At 56.0% G+C, this 24,523-nt stretch overlaps 2 protein-coding genes across 6 annotated transcripts; both read right to left on the bottom strand.

The window, feature by feature from the left end:
* Positions 1-998: 998 nt before the first annotated feature.
* Positions 999-17,875, bottom strand: TGM1 (transglutaminase 1). Of its 2 annotated transcripts, none has more exons than XM_059372985.1 (15): positions 17,794-17,875; positions 14,374-14,670; positions 14,064-14,252; positions 12,825-13,073; positions 12,324-12,442; positions 12,112-12,219; positions 11,498-11,672; positions 10,988-11,126; positions 10,753-10,856; positions 8,271-8,359; positions 7,635-7,788; positions 7,236-7,517; positions 6,948-7,108; positions 6,453-6,589; positions 999-1,405 (listed from the first exon to the last, which is right to left on the bottom strand). In XM_059372985.1, exons 1-15 carry the CDS (start codon positions 17,873-17,875, stop codon positions 1,177-1,179), a joined length of 2,514 nt encoding a protein of 837 aa, XP_059228968.1. In that variant the 3' UTR covers positions 999-1,176. The 2 variants fall into 2 exon arrangements, with proteins under 2 accessions (XP_059228968.1, XP_059228969.1); XM_059372986.1 differs by lacking the exon at positions 17,794-17,875 and adding an exon at positions 15,379-17,786.
* Positions 17,851-24,259, bottom strand: RABGGTA (Rab geranylgeranyltransferase subunit alpha). 4 transcript variants are annotated; one of them, XM_059372989.1, is made up of 17 exons: positions 24,154-24,259; positions 23,780-23,837; positions 23,508-23,618; positions 23,017-23,141; positions 22,638-22,825; positions 22,190-22,393; positions 21,791-21,874; positions 21,620-21,702; positions 21,429-21,530; positions 21,222-21,327; positions 21,075-21,126; positions 20,829-20,917; positions 20,626-20,714; positions 20,416-20,532; positions 19,468-19,581; positions 19,124-19,211; positions 17,851-18,075 (listed from the first exon to the last, which is right to left on the bottom strand). In XM_059372989.1, the coding sequence occupies exons 2-17, from the start codon at positions 23,780-23,782 to the stop codon at positions 17,927-17,929; spliced, it is 1,704 nt and encodes a 567-aa protein (XP_059228972.1). In that variant the 5' UTR covers positions 23,783-23,837; positions 24,154-24,259; the 3' UTR covers positions 17,851-17,926. The 4 variants fall into 4 exon arrangements, with proteins under 4 accessions (XP_059228972.1, XP_059228973.1, XP_059228971.1 ...); XM_059372990.1 differs by lacking the exon at positions 24,154-24,259 and adding an exon at positions 24,005-24,147 and having other exon boundaries at positions 23,017-23,135; XM_059372988.1 differs by lacking the exon at positions 24,154-24,259 and adding an exon at positions 24,005-24,147.
* Positions 24,260-24,523: the final 264 nt, after the last annotated feature.

Raw genomic sequence — 24,523 nt, forward strand, 5'->3', positions numbered from 1 at the left:
TTGGGGCCCATGAAACTTGGAAAGATGGAGTTGCCAGTTGCTGATAGAGGGGATGCCACAGGATGTAGGCTGCAGGAGGTCTGGAGTTCAATCTTGGACACATACCACGAGGGGCATCTATGAGATATCCAGTAGATGTGCTGAGAAAGCAAGAGATAAGCAAGTCTGAAGTTCAAGGAAAACAGATACAATGTGGGAGTCCAGCAGTCTTTACAACCAGGAGACTGGTAGGGCTCACCGAGGCAGTGTGTAGCTGGTTGGGGGGGGGGGTACCTGGGTGGGGGCCTAAGTCACTTCAACACCCCAAGGCTCAGCCGGGGCCGCAGGAGGACCAGGAGGAAGGCCTGGAAGCCAAGACCACTGTCCAGTGTAAACATGATGTTTTGGGAAAATATTTAATGCTGGGGGAAAATGCTTATCCCAGTTACGTGGCGGGGAGGGATGGGAAACAGCATATAAAACACAATGTTAACAACTATTTTCTGTACCTGGTGGTAGCTGAGGCTTCTTGTCTCCTTCTTTACAATCTTCTGTATTCTTTCAATTCTCAACATTGAACATGTATTTCTTTTGTAAAAATTCTTAGATGAGGACATTTGAAAACAAATATTGGAAAGTGGTTTTTGCTGCTCAGAGAGAATGCCAGCCTACTTGTATCTCCAACATGTCTCTCCAAAAGGCAGTTTAGATCCTTCTCTCCCACTGTAGGTGCCAGGGAAGGGAGGTGGTCCAACCCCACTCCAGGGGGCTTCCAAAGGGTTTTGGTCAGTAGCTGCACCCTGGGGTTGGGGGGTGGGTCAAACACTCAAGGTTGTCCTGGTGCTAAGCAGCCCTATCTCGAGAGTTGCTGAGCTGGTCCCATTGCTGACCCACCGGCCAGCCTTCTCTGACCCAACAGCACCAGAAATGCCCCATGCATCCCTGGGACAGACTGTGAGTCCACACTCCTTGGCCTGGCATGAATTCACAAATGGACAGAACATTTTCCTTAAAAACAGTTCATTAAAAAATAGTTTATTAGCATCTGTGCTGCCCTGTGCAAGTAAAGAATGGCTTCCTCCCCAGATGCCCCAGCCTCCCCTCCTGGGCCTCTGGGGAGCAGCTCTGCAGTAGGCCCCTGACTTGAGGCAATGTCCTTGCTCATCTGACTCCAGTCCCATCACTCCTGGCCAGGGGCTAAGCCCCACCCCGAGATGCCATAGGGATGGTCTCCCCTGAGTGACTGTCACCTCCAGCATCTGCGAAGACGCCCCCACCCCTAGGGGCCGGAGCCACGTCCACTTGGATGACACCGTGCACCTGGGAGAGCTGTGGGCTGTCCAAGCTGGCGATGAGCTGGCGGGGGCCTGGTCGCACAGGCACGAACTTCTGGTGCAATGTCACTGTCTCATTGCCCCCAATGTCCCTGTGGACAGAGACAGGGTCATTGGTGATGTGGCAGCCAGGAAGGAAGGAGCAGGAAGTAGAGCCCTTCAGGCATTTCTGGGCTCAGCTGGAACCCCTACACCCATGGCCAGGACAAAGCCTGAGCCCCAAGGCCTCCTGGCCTTTGCCTCTACATAGTCAAGTCAGTGGCCTCCCAGCTGCCTAAGCTGGGAATCTTCTGGTCCTCCCAAGACTCCTCCCTCTGCACTCCCACAAAGACCTGTACAGAAATAGCTATCTTGTCTCCCCTACCTCTCCACCACCAGTGCTCCGGCCCTAACCATAACCATCCATACCTATCTCATCTGGGGTTTCCAGGACTGAAGAAAGTTAAACCCAGACTTTGGGGGTGCCCAGGTGGCTCAGTCAGTTAAGCATCTGCCTTTGGTTCAGGTCATGTTCCTGGTGTCCTGGGATCAAGCCGCAGATCTTGCCTAGTTCCCCACCCTCCTGCTCAGCAGGGAGTCTGCTTCTCCCTCTTCTTCTGCCCCGCCCCCTGCTTGTGTGTGTGTGTGTGGGCACACACTCTCTCTCAAATAAATAAAAATTTTTTTCAAATAAATAAAATCTTTAAAAAAAAAATGAGATTTGGGGGCTTAGTACAGTACTGCCAAATAATTTCAGTTTTGCCAAGAAAGGAAGTGGAAGAAAATTATCTCAAAACATCGGACGGACGCTATCTCAGAGAAAAAGGATAGTTCTTCCCAAGAACAGACAACTGGTATCTTTTAAAGTGACACACACTTGTGTGTGTGTGTGTGCATGTGTGTGTGTGTGTGAGAAAGAGAGAGAGACATACACGTGTGGGTATGCACACACTTACTAGTGTCTTCATTTTCTCCCTTCCTCATGGATATCTAGCTATTTAGTCCCAGGCCATTCCTCTGGAAGTCACAATTTCACCAGCCTTCTAACTGGCCTTCTTGCTGCCTAGGTCCTATCTTACTTTTCCACTCTGGTCTCTGTTAACTCAGAGGTGAGCTGAACCCTTTGCGGGTTGGGCTTCCTCAGCACTTACGGGATGAAACTGAAGCTCCCTAACCCGACACACAGGCTCCCTCTGACTCAGCCCTGCCTGCATGGCCTCATCATCCCCCACCATTCCACCATTCTTCCTGCCCACCAGCCCTGAGAGTCAGCTCCTTCCCCTCCCTGAACTCATGCTGTTTTCACGCTCTGCTCCTGGGCTGGCTCCAGGCCCTGCTCATACCACACTCTCAGTGAAGGCTCCCTTGAGCACCTCCTGCCCTCAGGGAAATAAGCCTTGTCCTGCTCTGAGCTCCCCCAGCGGCCCAGGTGTGCGCTTTACACACTGAACATGACTGCATCCCCATCCTGCTGGCACATGCCTCTTAGCATCCGTCCTTTCCTGCCTCTGCCTGAACCCTTGCTTCTGGCCCCCTAGTCAAACTAAGCCTGCCCTGGGGATCTCTTCTCTGGCCCAACTCTGGGCAGACACCTCAGTCCTCCCAGGGAATGAGCTGGTACCACAACTTCAAAGATGCGCTCTCCTTGGGACAAAACATCTAGCTTGGAGCCTGCTTCCAAAGGGCTTCCCTGGACCACTTTGTACTCTTTCTGCTACTGCTGTTAGCTGTGTGGTTTATGATAAGTCATGAAACTTCTCTGATTCTCACTTTCTGGTCTGCAAAATGGGAGTGAAATGCAAAATAAGGGGGTGGGATCAGATAGTCTTGTAGGTGCCTCTAAGCTCCACAAAGGAGGGAAGAAGTGGCAGGCATGTAGTATGTACAGTCCATCTGTTAAGTTAAAGACCAAATTTCTAGACTTCTTATCAAAATATATAATTAGAGGGGCACCTGGGTGGCTCAGTGGGTTCAAGCCTCTGCTTTCGGCTCAGGTCATGATCCCAGGGTCCTGGGATCGAGCCCCGCATCGGGCTTTCTGCTCAGCAGGGAGCCTGCTTCCTTCTCTCTCTCTGCCTGCCTCTCTGCATACTTGTGATCTCTGTCTGTCAAATGAATAAATAAAATCTTAAAAAAAAAGTATATATATATATAATTAGACATGAAGTCTACAACATAACAGATAGGCTATACTGTGGCTGGCTACAAATTTGTATTTGTAACTTCTGCCGACTTTTCCATAGATACAGGAGTCAAGTTGTTTAGGCTCAGACCAGCCTTTAAAATTCCAGGTGTGCGGGGTGCCTGGGTGGCTCAGTGGGTTAAAGCCTCTGCCTTTAGCTCAGGTCATGATCTCAGGGTCCTGGGATCGAGCCCCGATCGGGCTCTCTGCTCAGCAGGGAGCCTGCTTCCCCCTCTCTCTCTGCCTGCCTTTCTGCCTACTTGGATCTCTGTCTGTCAAATAAATAAATAAAATCTTAAAAAAAAATAATAAATAAAATAAAATAAAATAAAATAAAATTCCAGGTGTGCCTGGGCAGCTCAGTCAGTTAAGCATCTGCCTATGGCTCAGGTCATGACCCCAGGGTCCTGGGATCGAGCCAGTAGGGACCCTGCTTCTCCCTCTCCTGCTCCCCCTACTTGTGCTCTCTCTCTGTCAAATAAATACAAATTTTTAAAAAACACTCTACTTAATTTACACTAGAACTGAACTGTACTATTTCAGAATACAGGCTTTATTTGTAACATATTTCCTAGGGGAAGCCGCTTTCCAGCTTCCAGCCAGCAACATCAAGATCTCTTCCAGCCCTGGCCTTGGTATCAGCTGCGACCCTGATACACCTACATCTGTGAGTTTAAGTGGGGTACATCAGCTGCTACAGCTGGAATGTGCCTGAAACTGAGCGCAGGTAATGAAACCAACTCTCTGACAGGGACACCAGAAATGAGACATCCAAATGAGCACTGTCCTGCAATTACGTACTTGTTCAACCATGTTGCCAAGATTTGAAACATTTCTAAAAACTCCTCTCAGACTTTTCGTCTGAGCCACTGAAAACCACAGGTCCATCAAGTGCACCCAGTCTAGTGTCTCTCTCTGTCTCGCCCCCCAACCCCCAGCCCCTGCCCCGGCATCCCATTCCTCCTTTACAGCCAAGCTTCATTTCTGATGGAAGAGGGCATCCCCACCCATCTTGATCATCTGCCTTATTAATTAATCTTAGCTCTAAATAGCCTCAGGCTGTTTCCCCAAAGTCAAAACTGTCCCAGAAGGCCACCCTAAGGACATTCTAGAGACTATGATTCAGACTGTGGGGGAAATTCCCCAGAAGGGCTTGGAACAGACTTCCAGCCTCCCCTGGTGACTGGTTTGGCCCTGACAACAGCCATCTGGAGGAGTAAGTCTGGAATGTTTACTAAGTGGACAGTCGCCCCGCTGGGAGGCACACCTTAGGCTTAATGGGGTTTCCATCCCACAGCCTTTGATGTGCCAATGAGAGCAGAGTAACACCCAACTTGGAATCTAATATATCTGAACCACCAGCCCAGGCACTTCCCCTCAGAGTTCTCAATTGTTCTGTAGACCCCAGCCTGGGCTCGAAGTAGCGAGGAGCCAAAGAATGTCTAAGGAGAACCTACCTTGAGAAACCATCATCCAAACCTCTTGTTTGGGGGTGTGGGGCACGGACTGGGGCCTTTAAAGGCAGGGGTTGGGGGAGGCTCATACAAGCCTCACAGCTAAAGAGAGGAGATGGATCCCCCCATGCTCAGCACAGGGGTCCCCTCTTTACTCCCAGTTTGGGGGCAAGAATCTAAGGTCTGGTGGAGGTGCTGAGGGGAGTCCAGCTCTGGGAACCGCTCTCCATCATCTGTAGGTGAGAGATGTCTACACGGTGAGCTACCCGGGAGTCCCAAGCTGTACTCTCTAAGGTGACAGGGACCCACGTAGGGTGAATGGGGGAAAGCACTCTTCTGTGGCATATCACATCACCAAGGGTCAAGGCTGGGGCAAAGATCAGGATAGCAACTATTCAGCTTTGGCCTGTTGGCAAAAGTGAGCGGCCACCGCCGAGCAGAGCCTGCTGTGTGTCAGGAGAAGGAGTGGGCAGGGCAGGCAGGGACCCCCTGCTTCCCTCATCCCACTCCTCCACAGGGGCCACCCCTTTCCCTCAGGCACTCTTTGTCAAAAGAGGGAAACACCTGCCCCTGTCCTCAGAAGTCTGATCTTAAAGGTCAGCCTCTGGCCTTCTCTGCTTTCCCTCTGCGCTATTCTGGGGAGGGATATCGCAACATGTGCACATCTATGTCAGAGATGACAGCACAGGCCCAGGGACACAAGCATTTTGTCACCACACTGGGTACAGAGGCTCGCCTGGCCAGGGCTGAGGCCCAGGGAGACTGATGGGGGGCCTGAGGCACAGGGCCCTCATCTTGGGAACTGCTGCTCTGCCCTCATGATGCAAAGGCAGCAAGGGGGTTGTGAGCCTGCCTGTCAGGTGTGCCATCTGCCCCTTATGGCATGGCAGCCAGCTTCCCTGTGGTAAAGCGGGGCCAACAGTGGCCATAATCAAAATAAGAACAACCAACAGAGACTCACGCTGGGCCAAGGCCAAACTAAATGCTTTACGTGCCTATCTCACCTAGCTCTCTGAACCTCCCTCGGAACCCAGAGTGTTGTCATGCCCACTTTCCAGGTGAGAAAATAGGCTTCAAGGAGATAAGTCACCTGCTCCAGGGCACAGAGCCAGTGAGTGTTGGAGTTGGGACTTGAACCTAAGTCTTCAGGATCCCAAGGCTTTGCTTTTAATCATATGATGAGCTCGAATGTACCTTACAGGGTTTTTGTGGTCTTCGAATGAGATAACGACCCTGAAGTGCCCAGTGGGTTCCTGAGCGCTGGGCATGTGGCAGTGATGAGCTGCTAATGACTCCTAAGGGAAGTGCCGGCTCCCCAGGGAGACCGCAGGGAAGGACCAGCCTAGCACTAGGCACATGCCAGGTCTTCTTAACTGCTCCTGGCCCTGAACTGAGTCAGGAGACATTGCTGGCTGGCTCCAGACTGCTGTACTGGGTTCTGGCTGACTATTGTCCTGACCAAGAGAGGAAGCAGCGTGGGACCCATGGCAGAAAAGGGCAGGGTTGGGGAGAGGCCAGACTCACCCCACATTGAGGATCTTGGGTCTCTGTAGGCCAGAGCCCTCAAGCCGGAAGACGACGTTGGTGAGGGTGACAGGCAGGGGGTTCCTGAAGACAATCTGTACTTCGCACTCCTGGCCAACCACAGCTGCCCCCAATAACTAGGAGAAGAAGAAGCCCCCTCCATGTCAGAGAGCCCGGCCAGATACAGTGGAACCATCACTCCACCAGAAGGAAAACTCTGCATCAACATCTCCCCAAGTCCCACACTTCCACCCTGGGGAGAAACAGGGCTCCGCAAAAGCCAGAGAAGAAACTCCAATCAGGAATATGAGATCTGATTTTACCGATGAGGACACGGAGGCCCAAAGACCCAAAGCCAGTCTCCAATCTCCTTCTCCTGGAACTGCTCGCCAGGCCAGCCCTCTCCCAGCTTCTTGCCCTCGCCCCCTTCCCCTCCACCTTCTCCCAGCACCCCACCCCCACGCATACCCAGGGCACCCAGCAAGCCACACTCACTGTGAGGGAGAGGTCTGGGGTACGCAGACGGAAGGTATGCTGCTTGGCCAGCACCTGGCCACTCTCCTTGACGTGGCCCGAGACGTTGAGCAGCATGGAGCCCTGGTCTACAAGGTGGGGCCTGTATTCCTTGTAGGCCACAGGCATGGACACACGGTCCGCTGTGGAGAAGACGCAAGGTGTCACGGGGGCCTTCTTACCCAGACACGTCCTCCGGGGGGGTTCCCGGGCCCACAGCCCCAGGGTTCCTGGCCGCCCATGGGGCAAGGCTGGGGAAGGGGCTCTTACAGGCCCCTGGCGCCAGCACCACTTCCTTCTTGCTCTCCTTGAACACAGGCCCTGTGACCCCGGTGTAGAAGGTGACCGAGAGGTAAAGGTGCAGCTTCACGGTGCGGGGACTGCCGCCGCGATTGCTCAGCACCACGGAGACTGCCAGGTCCTGCCCCATCACTGCGTCCTGGGCCTCCACCTGCATGGCCACATCCTCTGCCGAGTCGCGGCTGGAGTACACGTTGGGTTTGCTGCCATGTGCGGCTGCTGTCTCCACTGCCCTCCGCTCTGCTTCTGAGCCTGGGTGGGGGTGGGGGTCGAGGGTTGGGGTGAGGTTGTGGCTGCTGCTGGAGTGGGCAGGTGCTCAGTGGGAACCCCAGGGATGGGCCAGAGCCAAGCAGGCCGGAGGACTGGTACCTTCTGGGTGTTTATACATGTGGGTGACATCGTCCCGCATGTTGGATCCAATGGCCTTTGTGATGATGAGTGTGCCAATGGCCTTCTCCTCTACATACACGATCTTGAAGCTGCCATCGTCCTGTCGCTGCCAGTAAACTTTGTCACTGTTGACCTGTCAGAGGAAGGGAGTGGTGGGGGGCGATGAGCCAGGATGGAGCAAGCCTGAGGGTCTGAGGGTGGGCCTGACCCCCAGCTGCAGGGAGGGCTAGATCCAAAGGTCAGGAACTTCCTTGCACAGTCGAACTGGGAGACTTTCCAAGCTGAGCCAGACGAAGGCGGAGACGAGAAGCTGGGAGGCTCCGTGTAGTACATTTGGCATTAATAACAGTAATCCCTTACGCTCATCCACTGGCTTTATGACTTATAAAGCAGTTTCATACTCATTATTTCTTTTGATCCTGAGCACAGGAAGCACAGCAGCCATGATTATCACCCTTTCACAGTGGAAGAAACCTAGACTCTAGAATGAATGACTTGCCCAAGGTCACACAGCTACTCTGTCAGCGGTGAAGTCAGGACCAGAGAACTCAGACCCGATACCAGTGCTCTCGTCCCACCAGACTGCCTCAGAAGGACCTGGAGCAGAGCCCTCACCTCGGCAAAAATGAAGGGTGTGTCATACTTCATGTAGACCAGGCCATTCTTGATGGACTCCACAGAGCAGGGCCCACAGCAGAAGATGCCTAGGGGAGCAGAACAAAAAGGGGGGGATCAAAGGAGGCTGAGGGAACCCTCTGATCCTCAGGAGAGGCCCACCCAACCGGGCCCATTGCCCACTGCCTCAGGGTCACCTGCCACCTGGTGAAACCCAGGGAAGGAACACAAAGAAGAGTTCGGTTCCATTTGGCCTCAGTCAACCAGGGCGAGGCCAAATGTGGGACAAGCCTGCCCTGACAACCAAATCCTTGGCACATCCTTCCTCCACTGGCTGAAGCTGGATGGTGGCTGTCTGTGACCCCAGAGGTTAGGACCCCCATCCTGCATCAAGACAAACCCAGAGCCCATTGTGGCTCTGCCTGCTGGCTGGGAAAAGAGCCACCCTTCCAGGAAGATCCAGAACAAACCCTCAGCTCTGGAGCCTGCAGTGTGTCCTCTCTTTGGGGAGGTAGAAAGGGAGCTGGTGGGAAATAGAGTCTGTTCTCAGCATGCTCAGGGGAGATTTCTGGTGGATATGGACTGACAAGGAAGAAGCTTGGCACAGAGGACACAAAATAGGAAGTGAGGGCCATCCAACAGAAGAATCTTAGAGGGGTGCCTGGGTGGCTCAGTCTGTTAAGTGTCTGCCTTCAGCTCAGGTCATGACCCCAGGGTCCTGGGATCGAGCCCCACATCGGGTTCCCTGCTCAGCATGGAGTCTGTTTCTCCCTCTCCCTCTGCTGCTCCCCGGCTTGTGCTTTCTCTTCTCTCTCTCAAATAAATGAGATCTTAAAAAGAAAAGAAAAGAAAGACACAAAGAAAAGAATTTTAGAAAACACTATGGTTTCCTTTAACAGATGAGGAAACAGGCCCAGGGAGGCCAAACAGATATCAGGGTCTGACAAGACAATCAGATCAGAGAAAGAAAGGAACAGATATTGACAGAAAAGCTGCTATGCTCCAGGCATGCTGCTAATCTCTCGAATGTATGATGACCTCATTGAATTCCCCCAACAACCCTATCTAGTACATATATATATATATATTCCCCATATTATAGAAACACCAAAGTGCAAAGGTGCAAGCAACTTGCCCAAGGTGACCTGAGAAGTGATCAAGCTAGAATCAAGCCTGGGTCTGTCTGGTCTCGGAACCCCTGCAGGCTCTGCACCCCAATGTTCCCCAGAGTGGGGACGGGAACTCAGCTCTCCCAGGGTCCTGGGCCAGGCTGTCCTGGTGGGCATCATTGGGTTGCAGGAGTCAGGGAGCACCATTCTTAGAGATGACTGAGAGGGAGGGATCTGGCCAGATAGAAGGAATGTAGGCTAGGCAAATGCCATCTGACATGGGGTGAAGAAGGGAGATGTGGGGAAGAAGGCAACAAGATGCGGGAGGCCTGGCTGCCTAGCCCTGGAATGTTAAGGTAGGAAGGGAGGGCTGTTTGAGAACACAGTGTACAGCAGGTCTAGTTTTGGCAGAAATGTGTGTGCTGGGGAAAAGGAAATCAGTAGGTGAGGACATCAGTGATGGTCTCTGAGGTTTGGGTTATGAGGACTATTTTCTTCTTCAAACCTGTCTGAACTCTGGTTTTACTCTGTACCATACATACACCTCAAAATGTGCAACAGAACAGACAAGAGGGGAACTTGGTGAAAGTGAGAATGTGTGAAGGGAGGAGTCAGGGATAGGAGAGGCTCTGCTGCTGACCTACTGCTCTGTGCCCTAGAGAAAGTCACTTGACCTCTCTGGGCTACCACTGCCATGTGTCCCACAAGAGCTTGAGGTGGTCTCCAACCCAGCTGATCTCCAGCATCAGCAGGGGAACTTTCAAACTTTCAAAAATATAGATTCTTGTATCCATCTATCCCTGAGATGTCTGATGGGTCAGATTTGGGCTGGGAGCTAGACATTTACTGAAGACAAAACAAAAACATCCCGAGAGAGAATTAGGGAACTTTTACATTTTGTGTTATTCAATTCTAGACTCCCCCACTCCACCTTCCGGGCATGTACTACTTATTATAATGACCTTTTTAACTTTAAATATATATATTTAAATAAAAGAGGCCTTCAATTAATTATCTCCGAGATGTATGAGTAAAAAAGCAAATGAGAAGAGTGGGTGTATTTGCAAGGGAAACCTCTTACTGAACTCTCTTGAGTCTTTTGATTTGTGAGCCATCTGAATATATAAATCATAAGAAATCATAAACAAAGGAAATCTAAGCAAACAGATGGTTACACAGAAAGGCAACGATTCACTAAAGGCCAGGCGGCGATTCTGTTGGTAAGCCCATTTAAAAAAACATGGGGGTTAAAGGGCCTGGCCCTTTAAGGGCATGGCCCAGACCGGCCCTGACACTCGGGGTCTGTCACCCAGGCTGGGAGATGGGGATGGGGCCAAGGTGGGACACAGGGGCCAAGCAGGGCCCCGCCTCACCGCTGCTGGTCTCCTGGGGCGTAGCATCCACCACCTGCCACCCATCAAAGCCCGACGGCAAATCTGGCCTCTTCATCCAGCAGTCGTTCCACACGTGGAAGTTCCTGGATGGACATGAAGGGTGGGCTGGGTCTAAGCAGCCTGTTCAGGGCCTCCCCACTGTCTCCTCAAAGTCCAGGTCGTGGTCACCATCCCTTGGCAGGAATAAGCAACCCAGGCCCAGCCCCAGCCTCACCAAACAGAATCGTGGTTCAGGTGCTCCAGGGGCTTCATGTTCTCATCAAAGTAGATGTCCATGGTGAGAGATGTGTCTGTGTCGTGTGCTGAGTTGAAGTTGGTGACAGTGCGGGTAGCCAGGCCCAGGCAACGCAGCACTGTGGAGGAGCCAGGGTTAGGGTTCAGGGCCCAGACAGGGTGGGGGTGGTGGGCAAGGTGAGGAACAACAGGGTGACAAGGGTCACTGGGGTTGCCAAATGGTGTCAGGGGTCTGGAGGTCTTGGGGCCAGGGAGCGTTGGGGGTCAAGGGAAGCCAGGCTACCTGCCTGACTTGTCCCTGCCTGGCTCTTCTCCCTCCTTTCCTCTAGGCCTCTCTAAGTAGTTAACACTAATTAATGATAATTAAGGTCAGCCTACCATCCATCCCCCCTACTTGTCCCTGCTCTAGAGCCACCACTGGGTGGGGCTCTGGTTTCCCTCCCTCTTTCACATATGGCCCAGGCAGCTCCTGGCCCAGGCCCTCCACTACCTGTGGTGGTCACGCCAGCGAAGACCCAGCACTGGCCATAGGGGACAGAATAGCCAGTGCGTAGGTAGCTGAGTAGGATCTCCACGCTGCCCACCCAGGCTGAAGGGTTGGTGCCTCGAGAGTAATCACCAGACCAGTTTCCAATCAGGACCCCGTTGTCGTCCAAGGAGTTTACCTGCCCAGGACAGAATGGAGTGGGTGTGCGCGGAGGGAGATGTCTGGGACCTTCCATGTAGTCTCCAGCCCTGCCCCTGCCCCCACCCCTTACCCATAAATGCCTTGGGATCTAGCCAACAGCCTGAGCCCTGCCCACCCCTCCCAAAATCAACAGGTCCCCCCCACAACCGCTGCCAGATCTGACACTGTAATGGGAATCCTGGGTGTGCCAAGTTTTGGGTTTGGCCCTACATTCCACAAGAGCTGGGACTGAAGCCAGGAAGAGTGGGGTGGGGCCAGGCAAGAAGGAAAGAGAGGTAGTAAGACCCCTCCCACAATATCCTTTGCAAGGGCACGATAGGGCCGAGTTCCTGGAGAAATCAGAAAAGGCAGCAGCGTTGGACGGAGAGGGCAGGAAGCGGACACATAATAACACTCAGAGACATGAGGGTGCTCACCATGGCAGAGATGACCCGGGAGACACTGACAGGGTCCCCACGGCCTCCATATGGCATTCCCCGCCGGTCCAGGATGTACAGGCAGGCATCCAGCACTCCATGATCAAACTGGAGGGAGGGAGGGCAGAGGTGACGCCTAGGTCACCCACTCCTTCACCCCACCCCACTGGCCTCTTTCTCCCCCAGGCACATGCGGCCATGGCCAGCCATACCTGTCCATAGTTCCAGGTCCGCTCACCAATCTGGGCTTCAGTTCCATAGTAGATTCTCCCAGACTCATTAAGCACATACTCTTGTCGCCAATCCTCATGGTCCACGTACACGATGTCCTCTGTGTCCCCAAAACACACATGCCTGGTCCCCTCTGGCCCTCTCCCTGGGCCCCACCTGCCCCTGGGCCCATTCTGCAGAACTACTGTCCACAGAGGAGTGAGAACACTGCTAGCCTGACAGCACTTCTCTCCCAGGAAGGATAGAAGGAGCGTGACAGAGATGGTGGGAGGAAGGCAGCTGTAACCAGAGCTGTTCACCAGCAGAGGCAAGGCTGCATGACCTTGGGCTGTCACCTGTCCACGCTGGACCTCGGTCACCTCACCTGGACAACAGGAGGCTGGCTTCTCCTAGTGCCAGGGACCTTGTCTAGGATTCTAAGAAGGGAAACTGACTGGTCCTCCTTCCTGTCCATGCCCTGCTCCTGATTCCAGCAGGCTCACCTGGGCACCAGGGATTGAAGAGGATATAGATCTCATTGCTGGGGTCAAAGGGCAACTGGAACTCGCCAGCCTCGCAGCGTGTGCGGATGGTGAACTGAAACTTGCCGATGATGGCGTTGGGGGAGGTGTGGACCCGGAGGTTCAGATTCTGCCCACTGGCCTTGGTCACCTGGGCTTTCCAGCCTCCACTGCTCCCCTTGCCCACCGGGATGATCACGTGCGTGCCCTTCCCCACCTCGGGGTTGTTTCCTGGAGTAGAGGAAGCAGCAGTTAGCTGATGAGGCTTCTCTGAGGGGAGATAGAGCCTTAGATTTCTCCCAGCCCCACCCAGAATGTGTATGAGCCAGCATGCGTGTGTGTGTCCCTGAGTTGGGCCATCACCTTGGTCTGTGACAGTCTCTGAGAGCAGCTCTGTCCCCACCCGATGCTGGCCCACATGCCAGGGCAGAGCCCCAGTCCAACATCCCAAACCTGTTCCCCTGACACTGAACTCAGAGCTGGGTAGAAGAGACCAGGCCACCATCACCCTCTACCTGGCCTGTCTCAGTGGCTATGCTGGAGAAGCAGGGCTGCCCTGACTGGGTCCAGATGCCCTGAGCCCCTGTGGAAGGGCAGCCCAGATTCTAAAGGAACCCTGCCTACTCTGTGGGGCTGCAGCTTCCAGAGCCTGGAGCATCCCTGGTGGCAGTGGTGGGGGTACTTGGGAAATTAGAGGCTGGGGTGGGCAAGGCTGGGCTCTAATCAAAGGGTATGAGGAGTCGCCCGCCCCCGGCAGCAGCATAATCACCAGCCTGGGCAGTCAACGGCCACCAAGCAACGCGGTGAGGGAGGCACCTGCCCTGGGCCACGGGGACGGAGAAAGAGAGAGACAGAGCTGGACAGAGAGGAGGGAGAGAGCCAGCCACACCCTGGGGAAGGACAGAAGACACAGAAAGAAAGACACACAGAGGCAGCCACGATGAGGAAGAAGTTGCAAGAAGCACCTGAAGAGAAAGTATTTGAGACAGATGCCCCTGGAGGCTCAGAGTCTGAGCTTAGGAAAATGGGACACCAGGACCCTCCCTGAAAAATACTCCCATGCTTGCCCCTGGCTTACGTGGCAGAGGTGAGGAGTGGGGTGAGGGAGGAGCTTGAAGATGTCCCTCCGACCTTAATACCAGAGCTGGGAGGCCCTGCTGGCTAGCACCCCTGCACCCCCAACACTAGGGCTTTTGTCCTCCCGCTGCAGGCCCCACTGACCGATAAGCAGCTCCAGGGCGACATGATCAGAGGACTCATAGGGCCGAGAAAAGTGGAGGACCACGTGGAAAGGCTGTCCACGGCGTATAATCAGCTCATCGTACTCAAACTCGTCTGTGTGGTGCTCTCGGCGGTTCTGGTCTGACCGTGCACTCAGCAGATCCACACCGGTCACCACCAGCATGCCCTCTGCAAGGCCACGGCTCTGGGTCAGCGAAGCCCTGTGGGAAGCCCAGGCCTCCATCCTAGGCCTCCCAGGCCCCCATTAAGGCTTCTCAGCTCACAGAGAAAGTGGACAGGAGGGCCTCACCTCGGATGGTGCCATCTCCAGCGGCGTTCACATCGCCGGTCCGGGAGCCAGGTCGGCGGGAACCTGAGCCCCGGGAGTCAGGTCTTCGACTTCCAGAGCGAGACCCTCGGCCTCCGTAGGGCTCATCTGTCCCATTTCGGCAGGAGCAGCAGGGACAGCAGCGAGCCCAGAAGGAACGGCCTCCTCGGCGAGACATTCTGTCTGGCTCTGGCTCTGGCTCCGGAGAAGGTGTGGTTGGGGGTTGCCAGGGGTTCCCACCCCAGCGGCCCACATCTGACCGAGGACCATCTGTCATGCCTGTGTGGAAGAGGCACGGAGGCTCCGATCACCCACTCAGACCTCCTGTACTTAGAATACCCCAGTCAACACACACAGAAGTCCTCCGTCTGGAGAGCTCAGTCCCATCCAGCTGAGATGATCTGATCTTGCCCCAGCGACTCCCCCAAACCCAACCAGGGACCCTCCCCAAAGGCTGCTCAGATTCACCTAAAGAAAATACCCACGTTGCAGAGAAATCTTCTCCCTTTCACCTCCTGTGACACCCACCAAACCAGACTCCACGTTAAGAAACCTGCCCTCAAGAATTCATCCCAGAAAGGAGTGGATACTTGTCACAGCCTCAGGACCCAGTACACAGACCAACCCTGGGACCCGCTCCTCCACCTGCCAGTTACTCAGTTTAGAGGTCCATGAGCCACCTGCCTCTAGGACTCATTCTAAGCAGAGAACCCCCACCCCCATTCCTTAGCAGAGGCTCACTGCAGAAGACAGGCAGTGAGCCGCAGGACTTGGGGTTCTTGGCATTCCCCACGTTGGGTCAAACACCCGCACAGAGCTGTGGGGGTGGCAGGGCGCTGCAGGTGCGGTAGCCCACGGTCCCCAGGGCGCAGAGCCTCTGAATCGGGGCAGCCTGAGCCGGGCTGGCAGGCTCTGGCTGGGCCGTGCCCCGGTCCGGCCTGATCCAGGACCCCAGGCTCAGCACCGCAGTCCCCGATGGAGCCTCACCTGGCTGCGGTGTTGGCGACAGCAGCGCTGAGTGCCGCGGCCGGGCTGGGACAGGTCGGAACTGCTGGGACGGGGTGAGTGCAAGGTGTGGGGCGGGCGGGTATGTGGTTTATGGGGGGGGGGGGGCGGGGCCAAGCTGTGGAGAAGGGGAAGCCTGATTGCTCCGTTCCCCCCCACACACACCCTGCAGAGGCCCAGCCTCCAGGGGCTGTCTCCAGAGGTAGGGGCAGGAAATGAGAGCTGGCCTCATCCCCTTGTCTCCTTTCCCCTTTCCAGGAACTGTGGCAATGAGATGATGCGGGGTGGGGCCGGGGTCTGCCAGAACTCAAAGCTGAGGTGAAAGTGGAAGGCTTTGGTGAGACTGCCCCACTGAGGGACGCGACTCCAGGCTAATTCCTGCCAGACTGGGGCAGAAGCGGCACCCTCTCCTGGGTGAGAGCCCGAGGGCAGTGGGGCAAGGTGCCCCTTCCACCCTGGCCCCTATGCAGGGGACCTCTGTTCCCAAGCTCAGGTGGCCTGCCTCTGCTCCACTCTTACAGGCCCCCTGCTGCCAGGCTCTGATCTGGTATGGCCCAGGCCAGGCTCAGCCCTGTGAAACTGGCCCATGGGCCTGGTCCTGGTCCTGCCCAGGGAGGTCCCGGGCTCCTTAGCTGCAGACTGGTGACATCAGCAACCAGGCCCTCAGACTGGCTCCACCAGCCAACCCCTGACCTGCCGGCTCTACCAGATCCTCTGATCCCCCCACCCATCTGTCCTTCCTTCTTCCTCCAGCTGCTTCACAACCCCAGCATGAACGAACTGCCCCCAGCTTCCTGTGTCCCTACAAGTCTGAGATTGTGTTGGGGAGGGGAATGACGGGTTATGGTCAGGGTAGGATTAACTCCTTGTTTTCTCCCCTCAGCCTGGGGGCTTGGTGAAGGCTTAGATCCTTGCTCTGCTGCTCGAGTGGGAATTGAGGCCCCCTCCCTAGAATGCAGAGTACCCCTTCTCTCACCGAGAAGGGTGGCCAGTCAGCTGGAGTCCAGGATTCTCCAGCCTGGAATTCTTCCCAGAAATCCTGACCAACCGGCTCCAGGCACCTGCCCTGTGTGTCTCCCAACTCCACCCTGGCACTGGAGGAACACCGGGGATGCCACTGAGAGAACCCTAAGGCCAAGTGGAGGTCAGGCATCTTTGCGGAGGCTCTCCTGAAAGTTCGGGAACGTTGGGGCCCTTTTCATGAGGTCTCTTCCTTCCATCCTGCTGTTGTCCTAGCTCCGCCCATGTGTCCCCCGAAAGAAGACAGTGAAAATGGGGTTGGCAAGATGACACAAGGAAGCAAACTTGAGGAAGGGCCGAGTTTGGTGATGCATCAGGCAGGGAGGGGCCTCGGGGAGCAGGGACTGAGACTCTGAGACCTGGCAGGGAGCCCTCCACACCCACTTTGACCTTTGCCTGCCCAGTTCTCAAGCCCTAGACCTGGAAATACCTTCAACACTCTCAGGGGACACGTAAGTAAAAATCAAAATTTCAGGCAAGTGTCAAGCAAGTCAGCCAAAGGGCTTTGTTGAGGGTTGCCACTAAGAACTTGTTGGGCAGAGGGGAAGGCTCTGAGCAGCCGGAAATGTGTGAGCACATGTGGGCCCCAGGAGATTCCCAAGGAGCCAGGGAAATGCCTTGTCACACTCTCTCCCTTTTGTTTCTCCTTCCCCACCTAGCCAGGTTTGACTCAGTGCCTGAGCCCCTGAGCCACTCCCCTCTCCTCCCTCCAGGAAGGCCAAGCACCTCAGGGCTTTAAAGTTAGGACAAAGGGTGTATCTGGGGGGGCTCTGTGGGAGCTGACACCCAGCTCAGTACCTTGAGAGCTGAGGCCAGGCTCTGCCCATCACTAGGTCCCAATGCGGAAGCAAGAACACATGTCAGGAATCCCCAACCGAGGTGCAGAGACAGCTCCCGCACGAGCCCAGCATACAGGGGAGCACCCTACCAGCAGCTTCCTCCTCAGTACAGTGGGCCCCACCTTCTCATCCCTGAGCACTTGGGAGGGCCAGCCCTAGCATATTCATGGGCTCTTCGACTACAGGATGCTCCTCATGAGGACCGATGCTGTTGTTGCAGAGGGTGGCACAGACACCCTCATTCCTCATGGGACCAGCCCTCTCGGCTGTGGTGAATGAGCCAGGGCATGGAGGGCCTCTGGAATGGGCAGGAGTCATGGGAGAAACTTTTATGAGTCCTTCTAGTTGGAGACTTGGAGCTGCTCTACAGCCCAGCCCCGACCAGAACCTGAACCCAAACCCGATCCCTGCCCCAGCCCAGAGCAGAAGGTGAGCTCAGATTTTGCTGATTTGCCCCAGTATAAAGACTTCGGTTCCCCACAGTTAAGAAGCAGCAGAACTGAGATGAAAGCACAAGGGAAAGCTGACACAGCCTCACCCTCTCCCTTTCTTGTCCAGAATAGCTGGCAGGAGTAATAGCAGTAGTGGCACAGCGTAGCAGCCCGAGGGGGCCTCTCCATTGTTTATTCAGTCCCAATAAGTTAAAGAGCAAGTGAGGGGGGGAAGGATCTCTAGGTGAGGATGCTGTTAACTGAAGGCAACAGCTCAGCCAGGTGCTCAGAAGCACCCACTGCTTGGCATAGCGGGTTGCCCTGCAGGTGGAGGAGGACCAGCTTGGGGCAGGAGACAAGAGGCTGGAGCACTGTTGGCTGCTGGAGGCCTTGGGCAGGAGAGTCAAGGAAAGCGTGGCTGGTTCTCCCAGACCCATGTGATCCTGCATAACCATCCCGGTTTTCCCACCAGAACAGGGGCTGCTGCTTGGCAGTCTGGCTGCTAGGCATCTGGCACACGGCCCTGGACAGAGTAAGGCTCCAGACTGCAAACCCCTGACCCCAGGGCCAGGCAGGAACCCAAGCGGTGGGTCGGATGTGGTGCTGGGACTGGCAGACTATAGCCAAGGACAAAGTTAGCTCTGGTTCCAGGGGTACCCATATCTCCACTCGAAAATGCCCAAGGCGGGGCACCTGGGTGGCTCAGTGGGTTAAAGCCTCTGCCTTCGGCTCAGGTCATGATCTCAGGGTCCTGGGATCGAGCCCCGCATCAGGCTCTCTGCTCTGCAGGGAGCCTGCTTCCTCCTCTCTCTCTTCCTGCCTCTCTGCCTAATTGTGATTTCTGTCAAATAAATAAAATATTAAAAAAGAAAGAAAGAAAGAAAGAAAATGCCCAAGGCTGGCTGAGTGGAAATGCAGGCCAAAGGCTGCTTTAACTTCCTTTTTTTTTTTTTTTTTAAAGTAGACTCCACACCCAGCATGGGGCTTGAACTCACAACCCTGAGATTAAGAGTCATATACTCTACTGCTAAGCCAGCCAGGAGTCCCTAATCTCCCATTTTTAAGTAGAACCAGAATTCTAGGTTTTTTAAATACAAAAGTTTCAGGTTTTTAAAATATCAGGTGGTACCCAAGAACACCTGCAGGCTAGTGGTCTTTGAACTATGGCTTGAGAGAGTCACTTCCGCCCCGCGAAACCACCAGTGCAGGGCAATGAGGCCTGTGTGGCCTCAGGCTATCCTCTCTCCTTAGCCCGCACTGCCACAACTGCCCCCCCCCCCCCCCCCCCCCCCCCCCCCCTCGGGCTACCCCCCCCCCTTAGCCCCCCCTCCCCCCCCCCCCCCCCCCCCCCACTCCCCACATACTTGCTGTGTGTCCCTTCCCAGTGTGGCACCTCACCCCACCCGCTGCCCAAAAGGCACCCAGGAGGAAGGATACGGTTGTTACACAGGGAGAGCTCCCGCAGCCGGGGCAGGTTGGCAACACCATCCAGGGACTCTATAGTATTATCATTGGCCTGCAGGACCTGGGGAGCAGAGAGGGCAGAGAAGTCGAGGCAAGGCAGCTGGCAGCATGGGACTGGGGCAATCAAGTAGGGAGGTTGGGTGATCAGCTTACAGTACAGGGAAGGCTTCTAGGGTCAGGCTAGGTGACAGAGGCAGAGAAGGCAAGGGATCATCAGTAGGGGCTGGGAGGATCTGGACACCTCTTTGTGGGGTGCGCAGACCTCTGAGGGGGAAGGGAAAAGGGCCACCTGGGACAGTGACGGAGCAAATCTTTACCTCAAGGCAGCGCAGGGCAGCCAGGGCGGGGGGCAGGGCTCGTAGACGATTGTGTGACAGGTCCAGGTGAGTGACCAAGAGCAGCTGCTCCAGATGGCAGAGTACCGTCAGATCCTGAGGAGGGGTATATCCAGTGAGACTTGGGGGAGGGTCTGTAGCCATGGCTCATGAGGCACTTACCCTCTGTGCCCCACACAGGGCCTTGGGGACCCTGGCCGAGGACAGGAACAGAACATGTGACAAGCTTACCTTAAAATACCAAGCAGTCCACATCAAGGACAAGGGATAGACAGGGAGTGCTGGGGTTGGGAGGCGGGTGGGTGGAGGGGCGTAGGCGGCTTGGAGTGGGGGGCAGGCACGGGGGGGGTGGAGGAGTGCGCTGGGGAAAGCACCGATACTGGCAGGAGTGGGCCTGCTGAGTCTGGGGGATCAGTGTGGTGGCAGCAGAGGTGGGCGGCAGTGACGTGACGGAACTGCTGTGTTGAGAAGACTGACTGGGAAGGACCAAAAGACAGAAAACAGAGTCTGGGAAGTTTGTCAGACCTCTCTGGAAATGACCCAGGCCTTAGGCTTAGGGGCCTGTCCCAGGGAGAGAAGCATTGGAGTGAGCGGGTGTGGGTGAGGGCTCACTGTGGGGAGGAATGAAGATGTGACTGGCCCTGGGGAAGGGATGGCACAAGGTGGCCCTGGTGACTCAGGACTGAGACTGGGTGACCAGAAAGATGGGGGCAAGTGACAGAAAGCAAGGCCAGAAAGAAGACTAGGTTGGAAGGAAGATGGAGTCAACCTTGGTTAGGTAGAACATCTGGAAAGGCACCTGCTGAGGCCAAAGCCAGGGGCACAGGGAGGCCAGAGCGTCTCCGCTCAAGTGCATGGAGTGGACACAGGAGCTGGCCAGGTCACGAGGAAGGAAGGGTGGGCCCTGGGAGGCGCCCAAAGCAGCCATACCTTATGACCCAGGTGCAGCACGCGCACCTCGGCGTACTCCATCTTGAGCACGCTGTTCTCCACCAGGAACTTGCTGCGCAGGTCGTCCAGGTATGCGGCCCGCATCGGGTCCACAGCCTGGCAAGGAGGGGGATGGCAAGGAAGGCCCATCAGCTGTCTTCCTGCTGCCCTCCGGGCCTCCCTGATCCCTGCTCCCACGGCCTGACTTGCCTTGAGGGTCTGGAAATACTGCAGTGTCTCCTTCTCATATAGTAGGGGGTCCAGTGCCCGCATCAGCAAAATGATGGTGAGCAGACACCCTAAGGAGAGGGTGAGGAAAAGGTCTGTCTCTCCTAGAACCTTCTCTACTCCCATCTGGAGACCCTTCCAAGGGCCTCCTCAGAAGAGCAGGATGTCAGGGAATGGGGCCTCACATTTATTTTCCGGCTCCAGCTCCTGCAACTCCTTACAGGACTCAAGTTCAGATTGGAGCACCGTGGACTTCTCCACCGACAGCTCACACCTGAGGATGCACAGGGCAGGGGAGGGGATGACGTCTACTCGGGGCGCCAGTTGTCCCCAGTATCTAGTGTGAGACCATCTGCCCAAGCCCAGCCTCCCACCCCAGGTGCCCAGAGTCCATAGCCCCTCTCCTGGTCCAGGTGCTTCCCTGCCATCACCTGAAGAGCTGCTCATCAGTGGCTGAGTCCCGGCACCAGCCCTCCTGGCGGCCTGCGAACAAGAATGGGTAGTAGAAGGGGACCACCATGAGGGCAGGAGAGGGATGAAAGTGCTGCCTCGAGGGGGAGAGGTAGAGGTTGTGTCACCTTTTAAAAGCACACACTCCTTTTGGGCATCGCCTGCTGTCCAAATGACACGAAATGTATGCTGGGGCAACTGGTCATTGAGGGAGGCAGCGGGCAAGTCACAGAGCTGGAAGCACCGGGTTAAGGAAACGCTTGAGCCTCACCACTTCTCTGTCCCACTCCATCCCCGCCCCAGCCCCCTACTCTGTCCCACTGGTCCTGGGATACCCAGACGTGGCTGGGCCGGGTCCTGCCATCTGGGGTCCTCCACTCCACAGCCAGGGGTGACTCGTCCACCATGAGCAGCAAGGTCTCTGTCCCAGACCCCACCTGGCCCAGGGGACAAAGACAGACCCGTCAGCCTCAATGGCACCAGGCCCACATCCATGATGCTCTCCGGCAAAAGCTGCAGGACTCACTAGGATGGGCCGAGAGAAGGAGACAGTCAGACAGGCCTCATCTCGGCTCACATGCAGGCAGCGCAGGGCATCCTGAGGGTCAGCTGGGGGGAGACACACCCTCAGGTCTCCTTAAATCCTCTTCCATTCCTTCCAAGCCCAAAATGCCCAGCCTCTTTCCCCCCTGCTCACCTCGTCCCAGGAGCCAGCGGTGATAGAACCAGGCGCTCTGATCATTTGGGTCAGTGAAGAAGGCATTCTGTACCAGCTCCAGTTCTGCAAGGGGCCAAGGAGGCATGGGCTATGGCCAGGACCCTGAGGGGGCCCCTGGCCATCCCAGCATCCCACCCTCGCCCTGGAGTACCGCCACCTCTTGGTTCCATTCATCTGTTGGCCCTACACAATGGCTGCATCTTTCCCACTGGACACTCGAGTCCGCTGTAGCCAGGGGTTGACTCTTAGGTGCCCCCAAAGCCAGGCACAAAGTAAGGGCTCAATGAGCCCAAGGAGCAGGTTCAGGAACAGGGTTCGGGAACAGGGCTGGAAAGGCAACACCACAGAGTCTTGCCCAGCACCTCTGACCCTGCTGACCTTTGAGGAGCACATCCTCGGGGAGGCGTCCCTGGGATCCAGAGTCTGGCTGGGGGTGCAGCTGGGGCAAGAGACAGGAGCGGTAATGCCAGGAGGAGTAGTTGGAGAAGTTTCGGGTGATGAGGCTGTCGGTGAAGGCTAGCTCCTCTGCAGGGGGCACAGCTGCCTGTATGGCCACAAAGCGCCGGTAGTCCCAGCAGTGAACTAAGGGAGGAGAGACAGCACATCTCAGAAGTAGTGCAAGGGGAGCCGCACAGCTAGAACCCCTGGAGTTCCCGTGGAAGCCCTCAGAAACACATATGTGTGCTCTATGGGGGATGCGTTTGGCTCCTTTACCCCTTTTGCCATCAGCTCTGTGGGCCTGTCCTAGCCATCCCTCCCAACCCTGGGCCTTACTGAGGCCCCAGGGACCCAGAGCGTGGGGCACAATCGGCAGGCAGGCACGTACAGTTCCGCTCATCGACCTCGAGGAAGCGGGCACATAACTCCAGTTCCCGGGCCCAGTTGGGCTCTGGCAGGCGGCTGAGCAGCCAGCAGCGGTGGTGCCAGGTACCATAGGACTTGGGGTTCACCCGCAGGCAGCTTTCCAGGAAGCCCAGTTCTGTCTTCACCAGAGCTGCCAACTCCTCAGGGGACCTGCACTCAGAGGGAAATGGGACTCAGGGCCCTCCAACACGAAACCTCAGCTCAGCTCGCCCTTCACTTTCTACACCCAGCCCTCAGCTCCCCTCTACCTATGTCCCTGGCTGCCCCATTCTTCCTTTACGCCTGGACTCAGGCAGGACAAGGCCAGGGCCAGCTTCCTGGGGCCCTGAACTCCTACGCACTTTTGGGCCTCCAGCTGCTGAAGCACCTCACGACGACAGTTCCAGAGGGTGGCAAAGTCGGGGTTGGCTCCCAGAATCTGGCTTGTCAGTTCCAGCACTGATTCATCCAGCTCACCAGCCTGGCGCTTAGAAGATAGGTAGCAGGGTCAGATATCATTATCAGTCTCCCACTGCAAGGCTAAATAAGATAAGCAGAGCTACTGAAAATTCTGTAAACCCCGCGCTACACAATAGGTACCATGCAGAGAGCTTCAGGGTTTACGGGTATCCTCTGGTTGAATGTTCACAACAACCTTATGCAGTAAGGCCCATTTTATGGAAGAGCAAACTGAAACTTAAAGGGATTCAGTAACTTGCCCAGGGTCACACAGCTTGTTAAGCGATGGAATGCAAATATGGATCCAAGCAGTCTGACACTAAGGCCCAGCTCTTGGTCTCTGTGATATAGTAAGAGGGCCACCTGGAGAATGGGCTACCTCTGAGGGCCCCACCTTCTGGAAGACCGTCTGGGTGGCTGACTGGTATAGCTTCAGTTTCTGCTCCCGCTCTAGCCTTTTGGCCTCCGCCTGCTCTTCCGATGTCTTCACCTTCAGGCGCCCGTGCTACAGGGATGGGGGAGTTGGAAGGGTGCAGGCTGCCTTGCAGGAGCAAACCCACCGAACTCCCCCGACTGCGGAGCCCCAGGTTTATAGATGGCAACGGAGGCAAAGCCACGAGGGGCCACGGGCATGCGGAGGTGAGGGGCTTGACTCAAAGGTCTCACCATGGTGCCAGCTCAGGGCTCAGGACAGGGGAGGGCGTCCAGTGGAAGACCGAGAAACCTGGGGAAAGAAGCGTCAATCACGGGAGCCCCGCCCCCAGTAGCCCCGCCCCCAGCGCGTCCCCGGAAGCCGCACGGGAGTCTTGGCGGAGACCCCCGGGACGTGAAAGGGTCTTGAGACAAGCGGCGCTAGTCCTAGAGAAGTCCCCCCTAGACCGGGACTCGTACCCGTGTCGCCTCGTCCACAGCCGATCCTCTCCGGGGCCGGACCCAAGCCGGGGCACGTAAGAATGGAGACCACTCCGCGCCTGGAGACTACCGCTACCTGCCCACCCCACGGATCCCAGACACTCCCGCCCCCCCGCGGGTGGACCCACCTGCGCTGAGGGGAGGCGTGAGCACTGTGAGCTGCGGCGCCCGCCACCGAGCTCGGGCGCAGGGTAGAGCGGCGCCACGCTCCGTCTCGCCGAGACGCAGCGCCCTCTGCAGGCCTGGGGAGGGGCCGGCGGCGGAGTAGGCGGGCTCGGGAGGCGCGTGCGCCGATCCTCTCCCGAAAGGCCAAGTCACTGTAATTAGCCCTCTGGTGCCTATGAGTGCGCATGCGCGAGGGTGTGCTGCGCGTGAAAGCCGTGGGGGTTGTAATTTCAGTCAGCTGCTCAAACTGCAGTGTTTTCAACAGCCGGGGACTCACGCAGTCACCATCCCACTGACCTCACTCACTCTACTTGCGAGGGACGCCTTCTAGTT

This window comes from Mustela nigripes, chromosome 13, assembly GCF_022355385.1.
Source record: "Mustela nigripes isolate SB6536 chromosome 13, MUSNIG.SB6536, whole genome shotgun sequence".
Classification (NCBI taxonomy): domain Eukaryota; kingdom Metazoa; phylum Chordata; class Mammalia; order Carnivora; family Mustelidae; genus Mustela; species Mustela nigripes.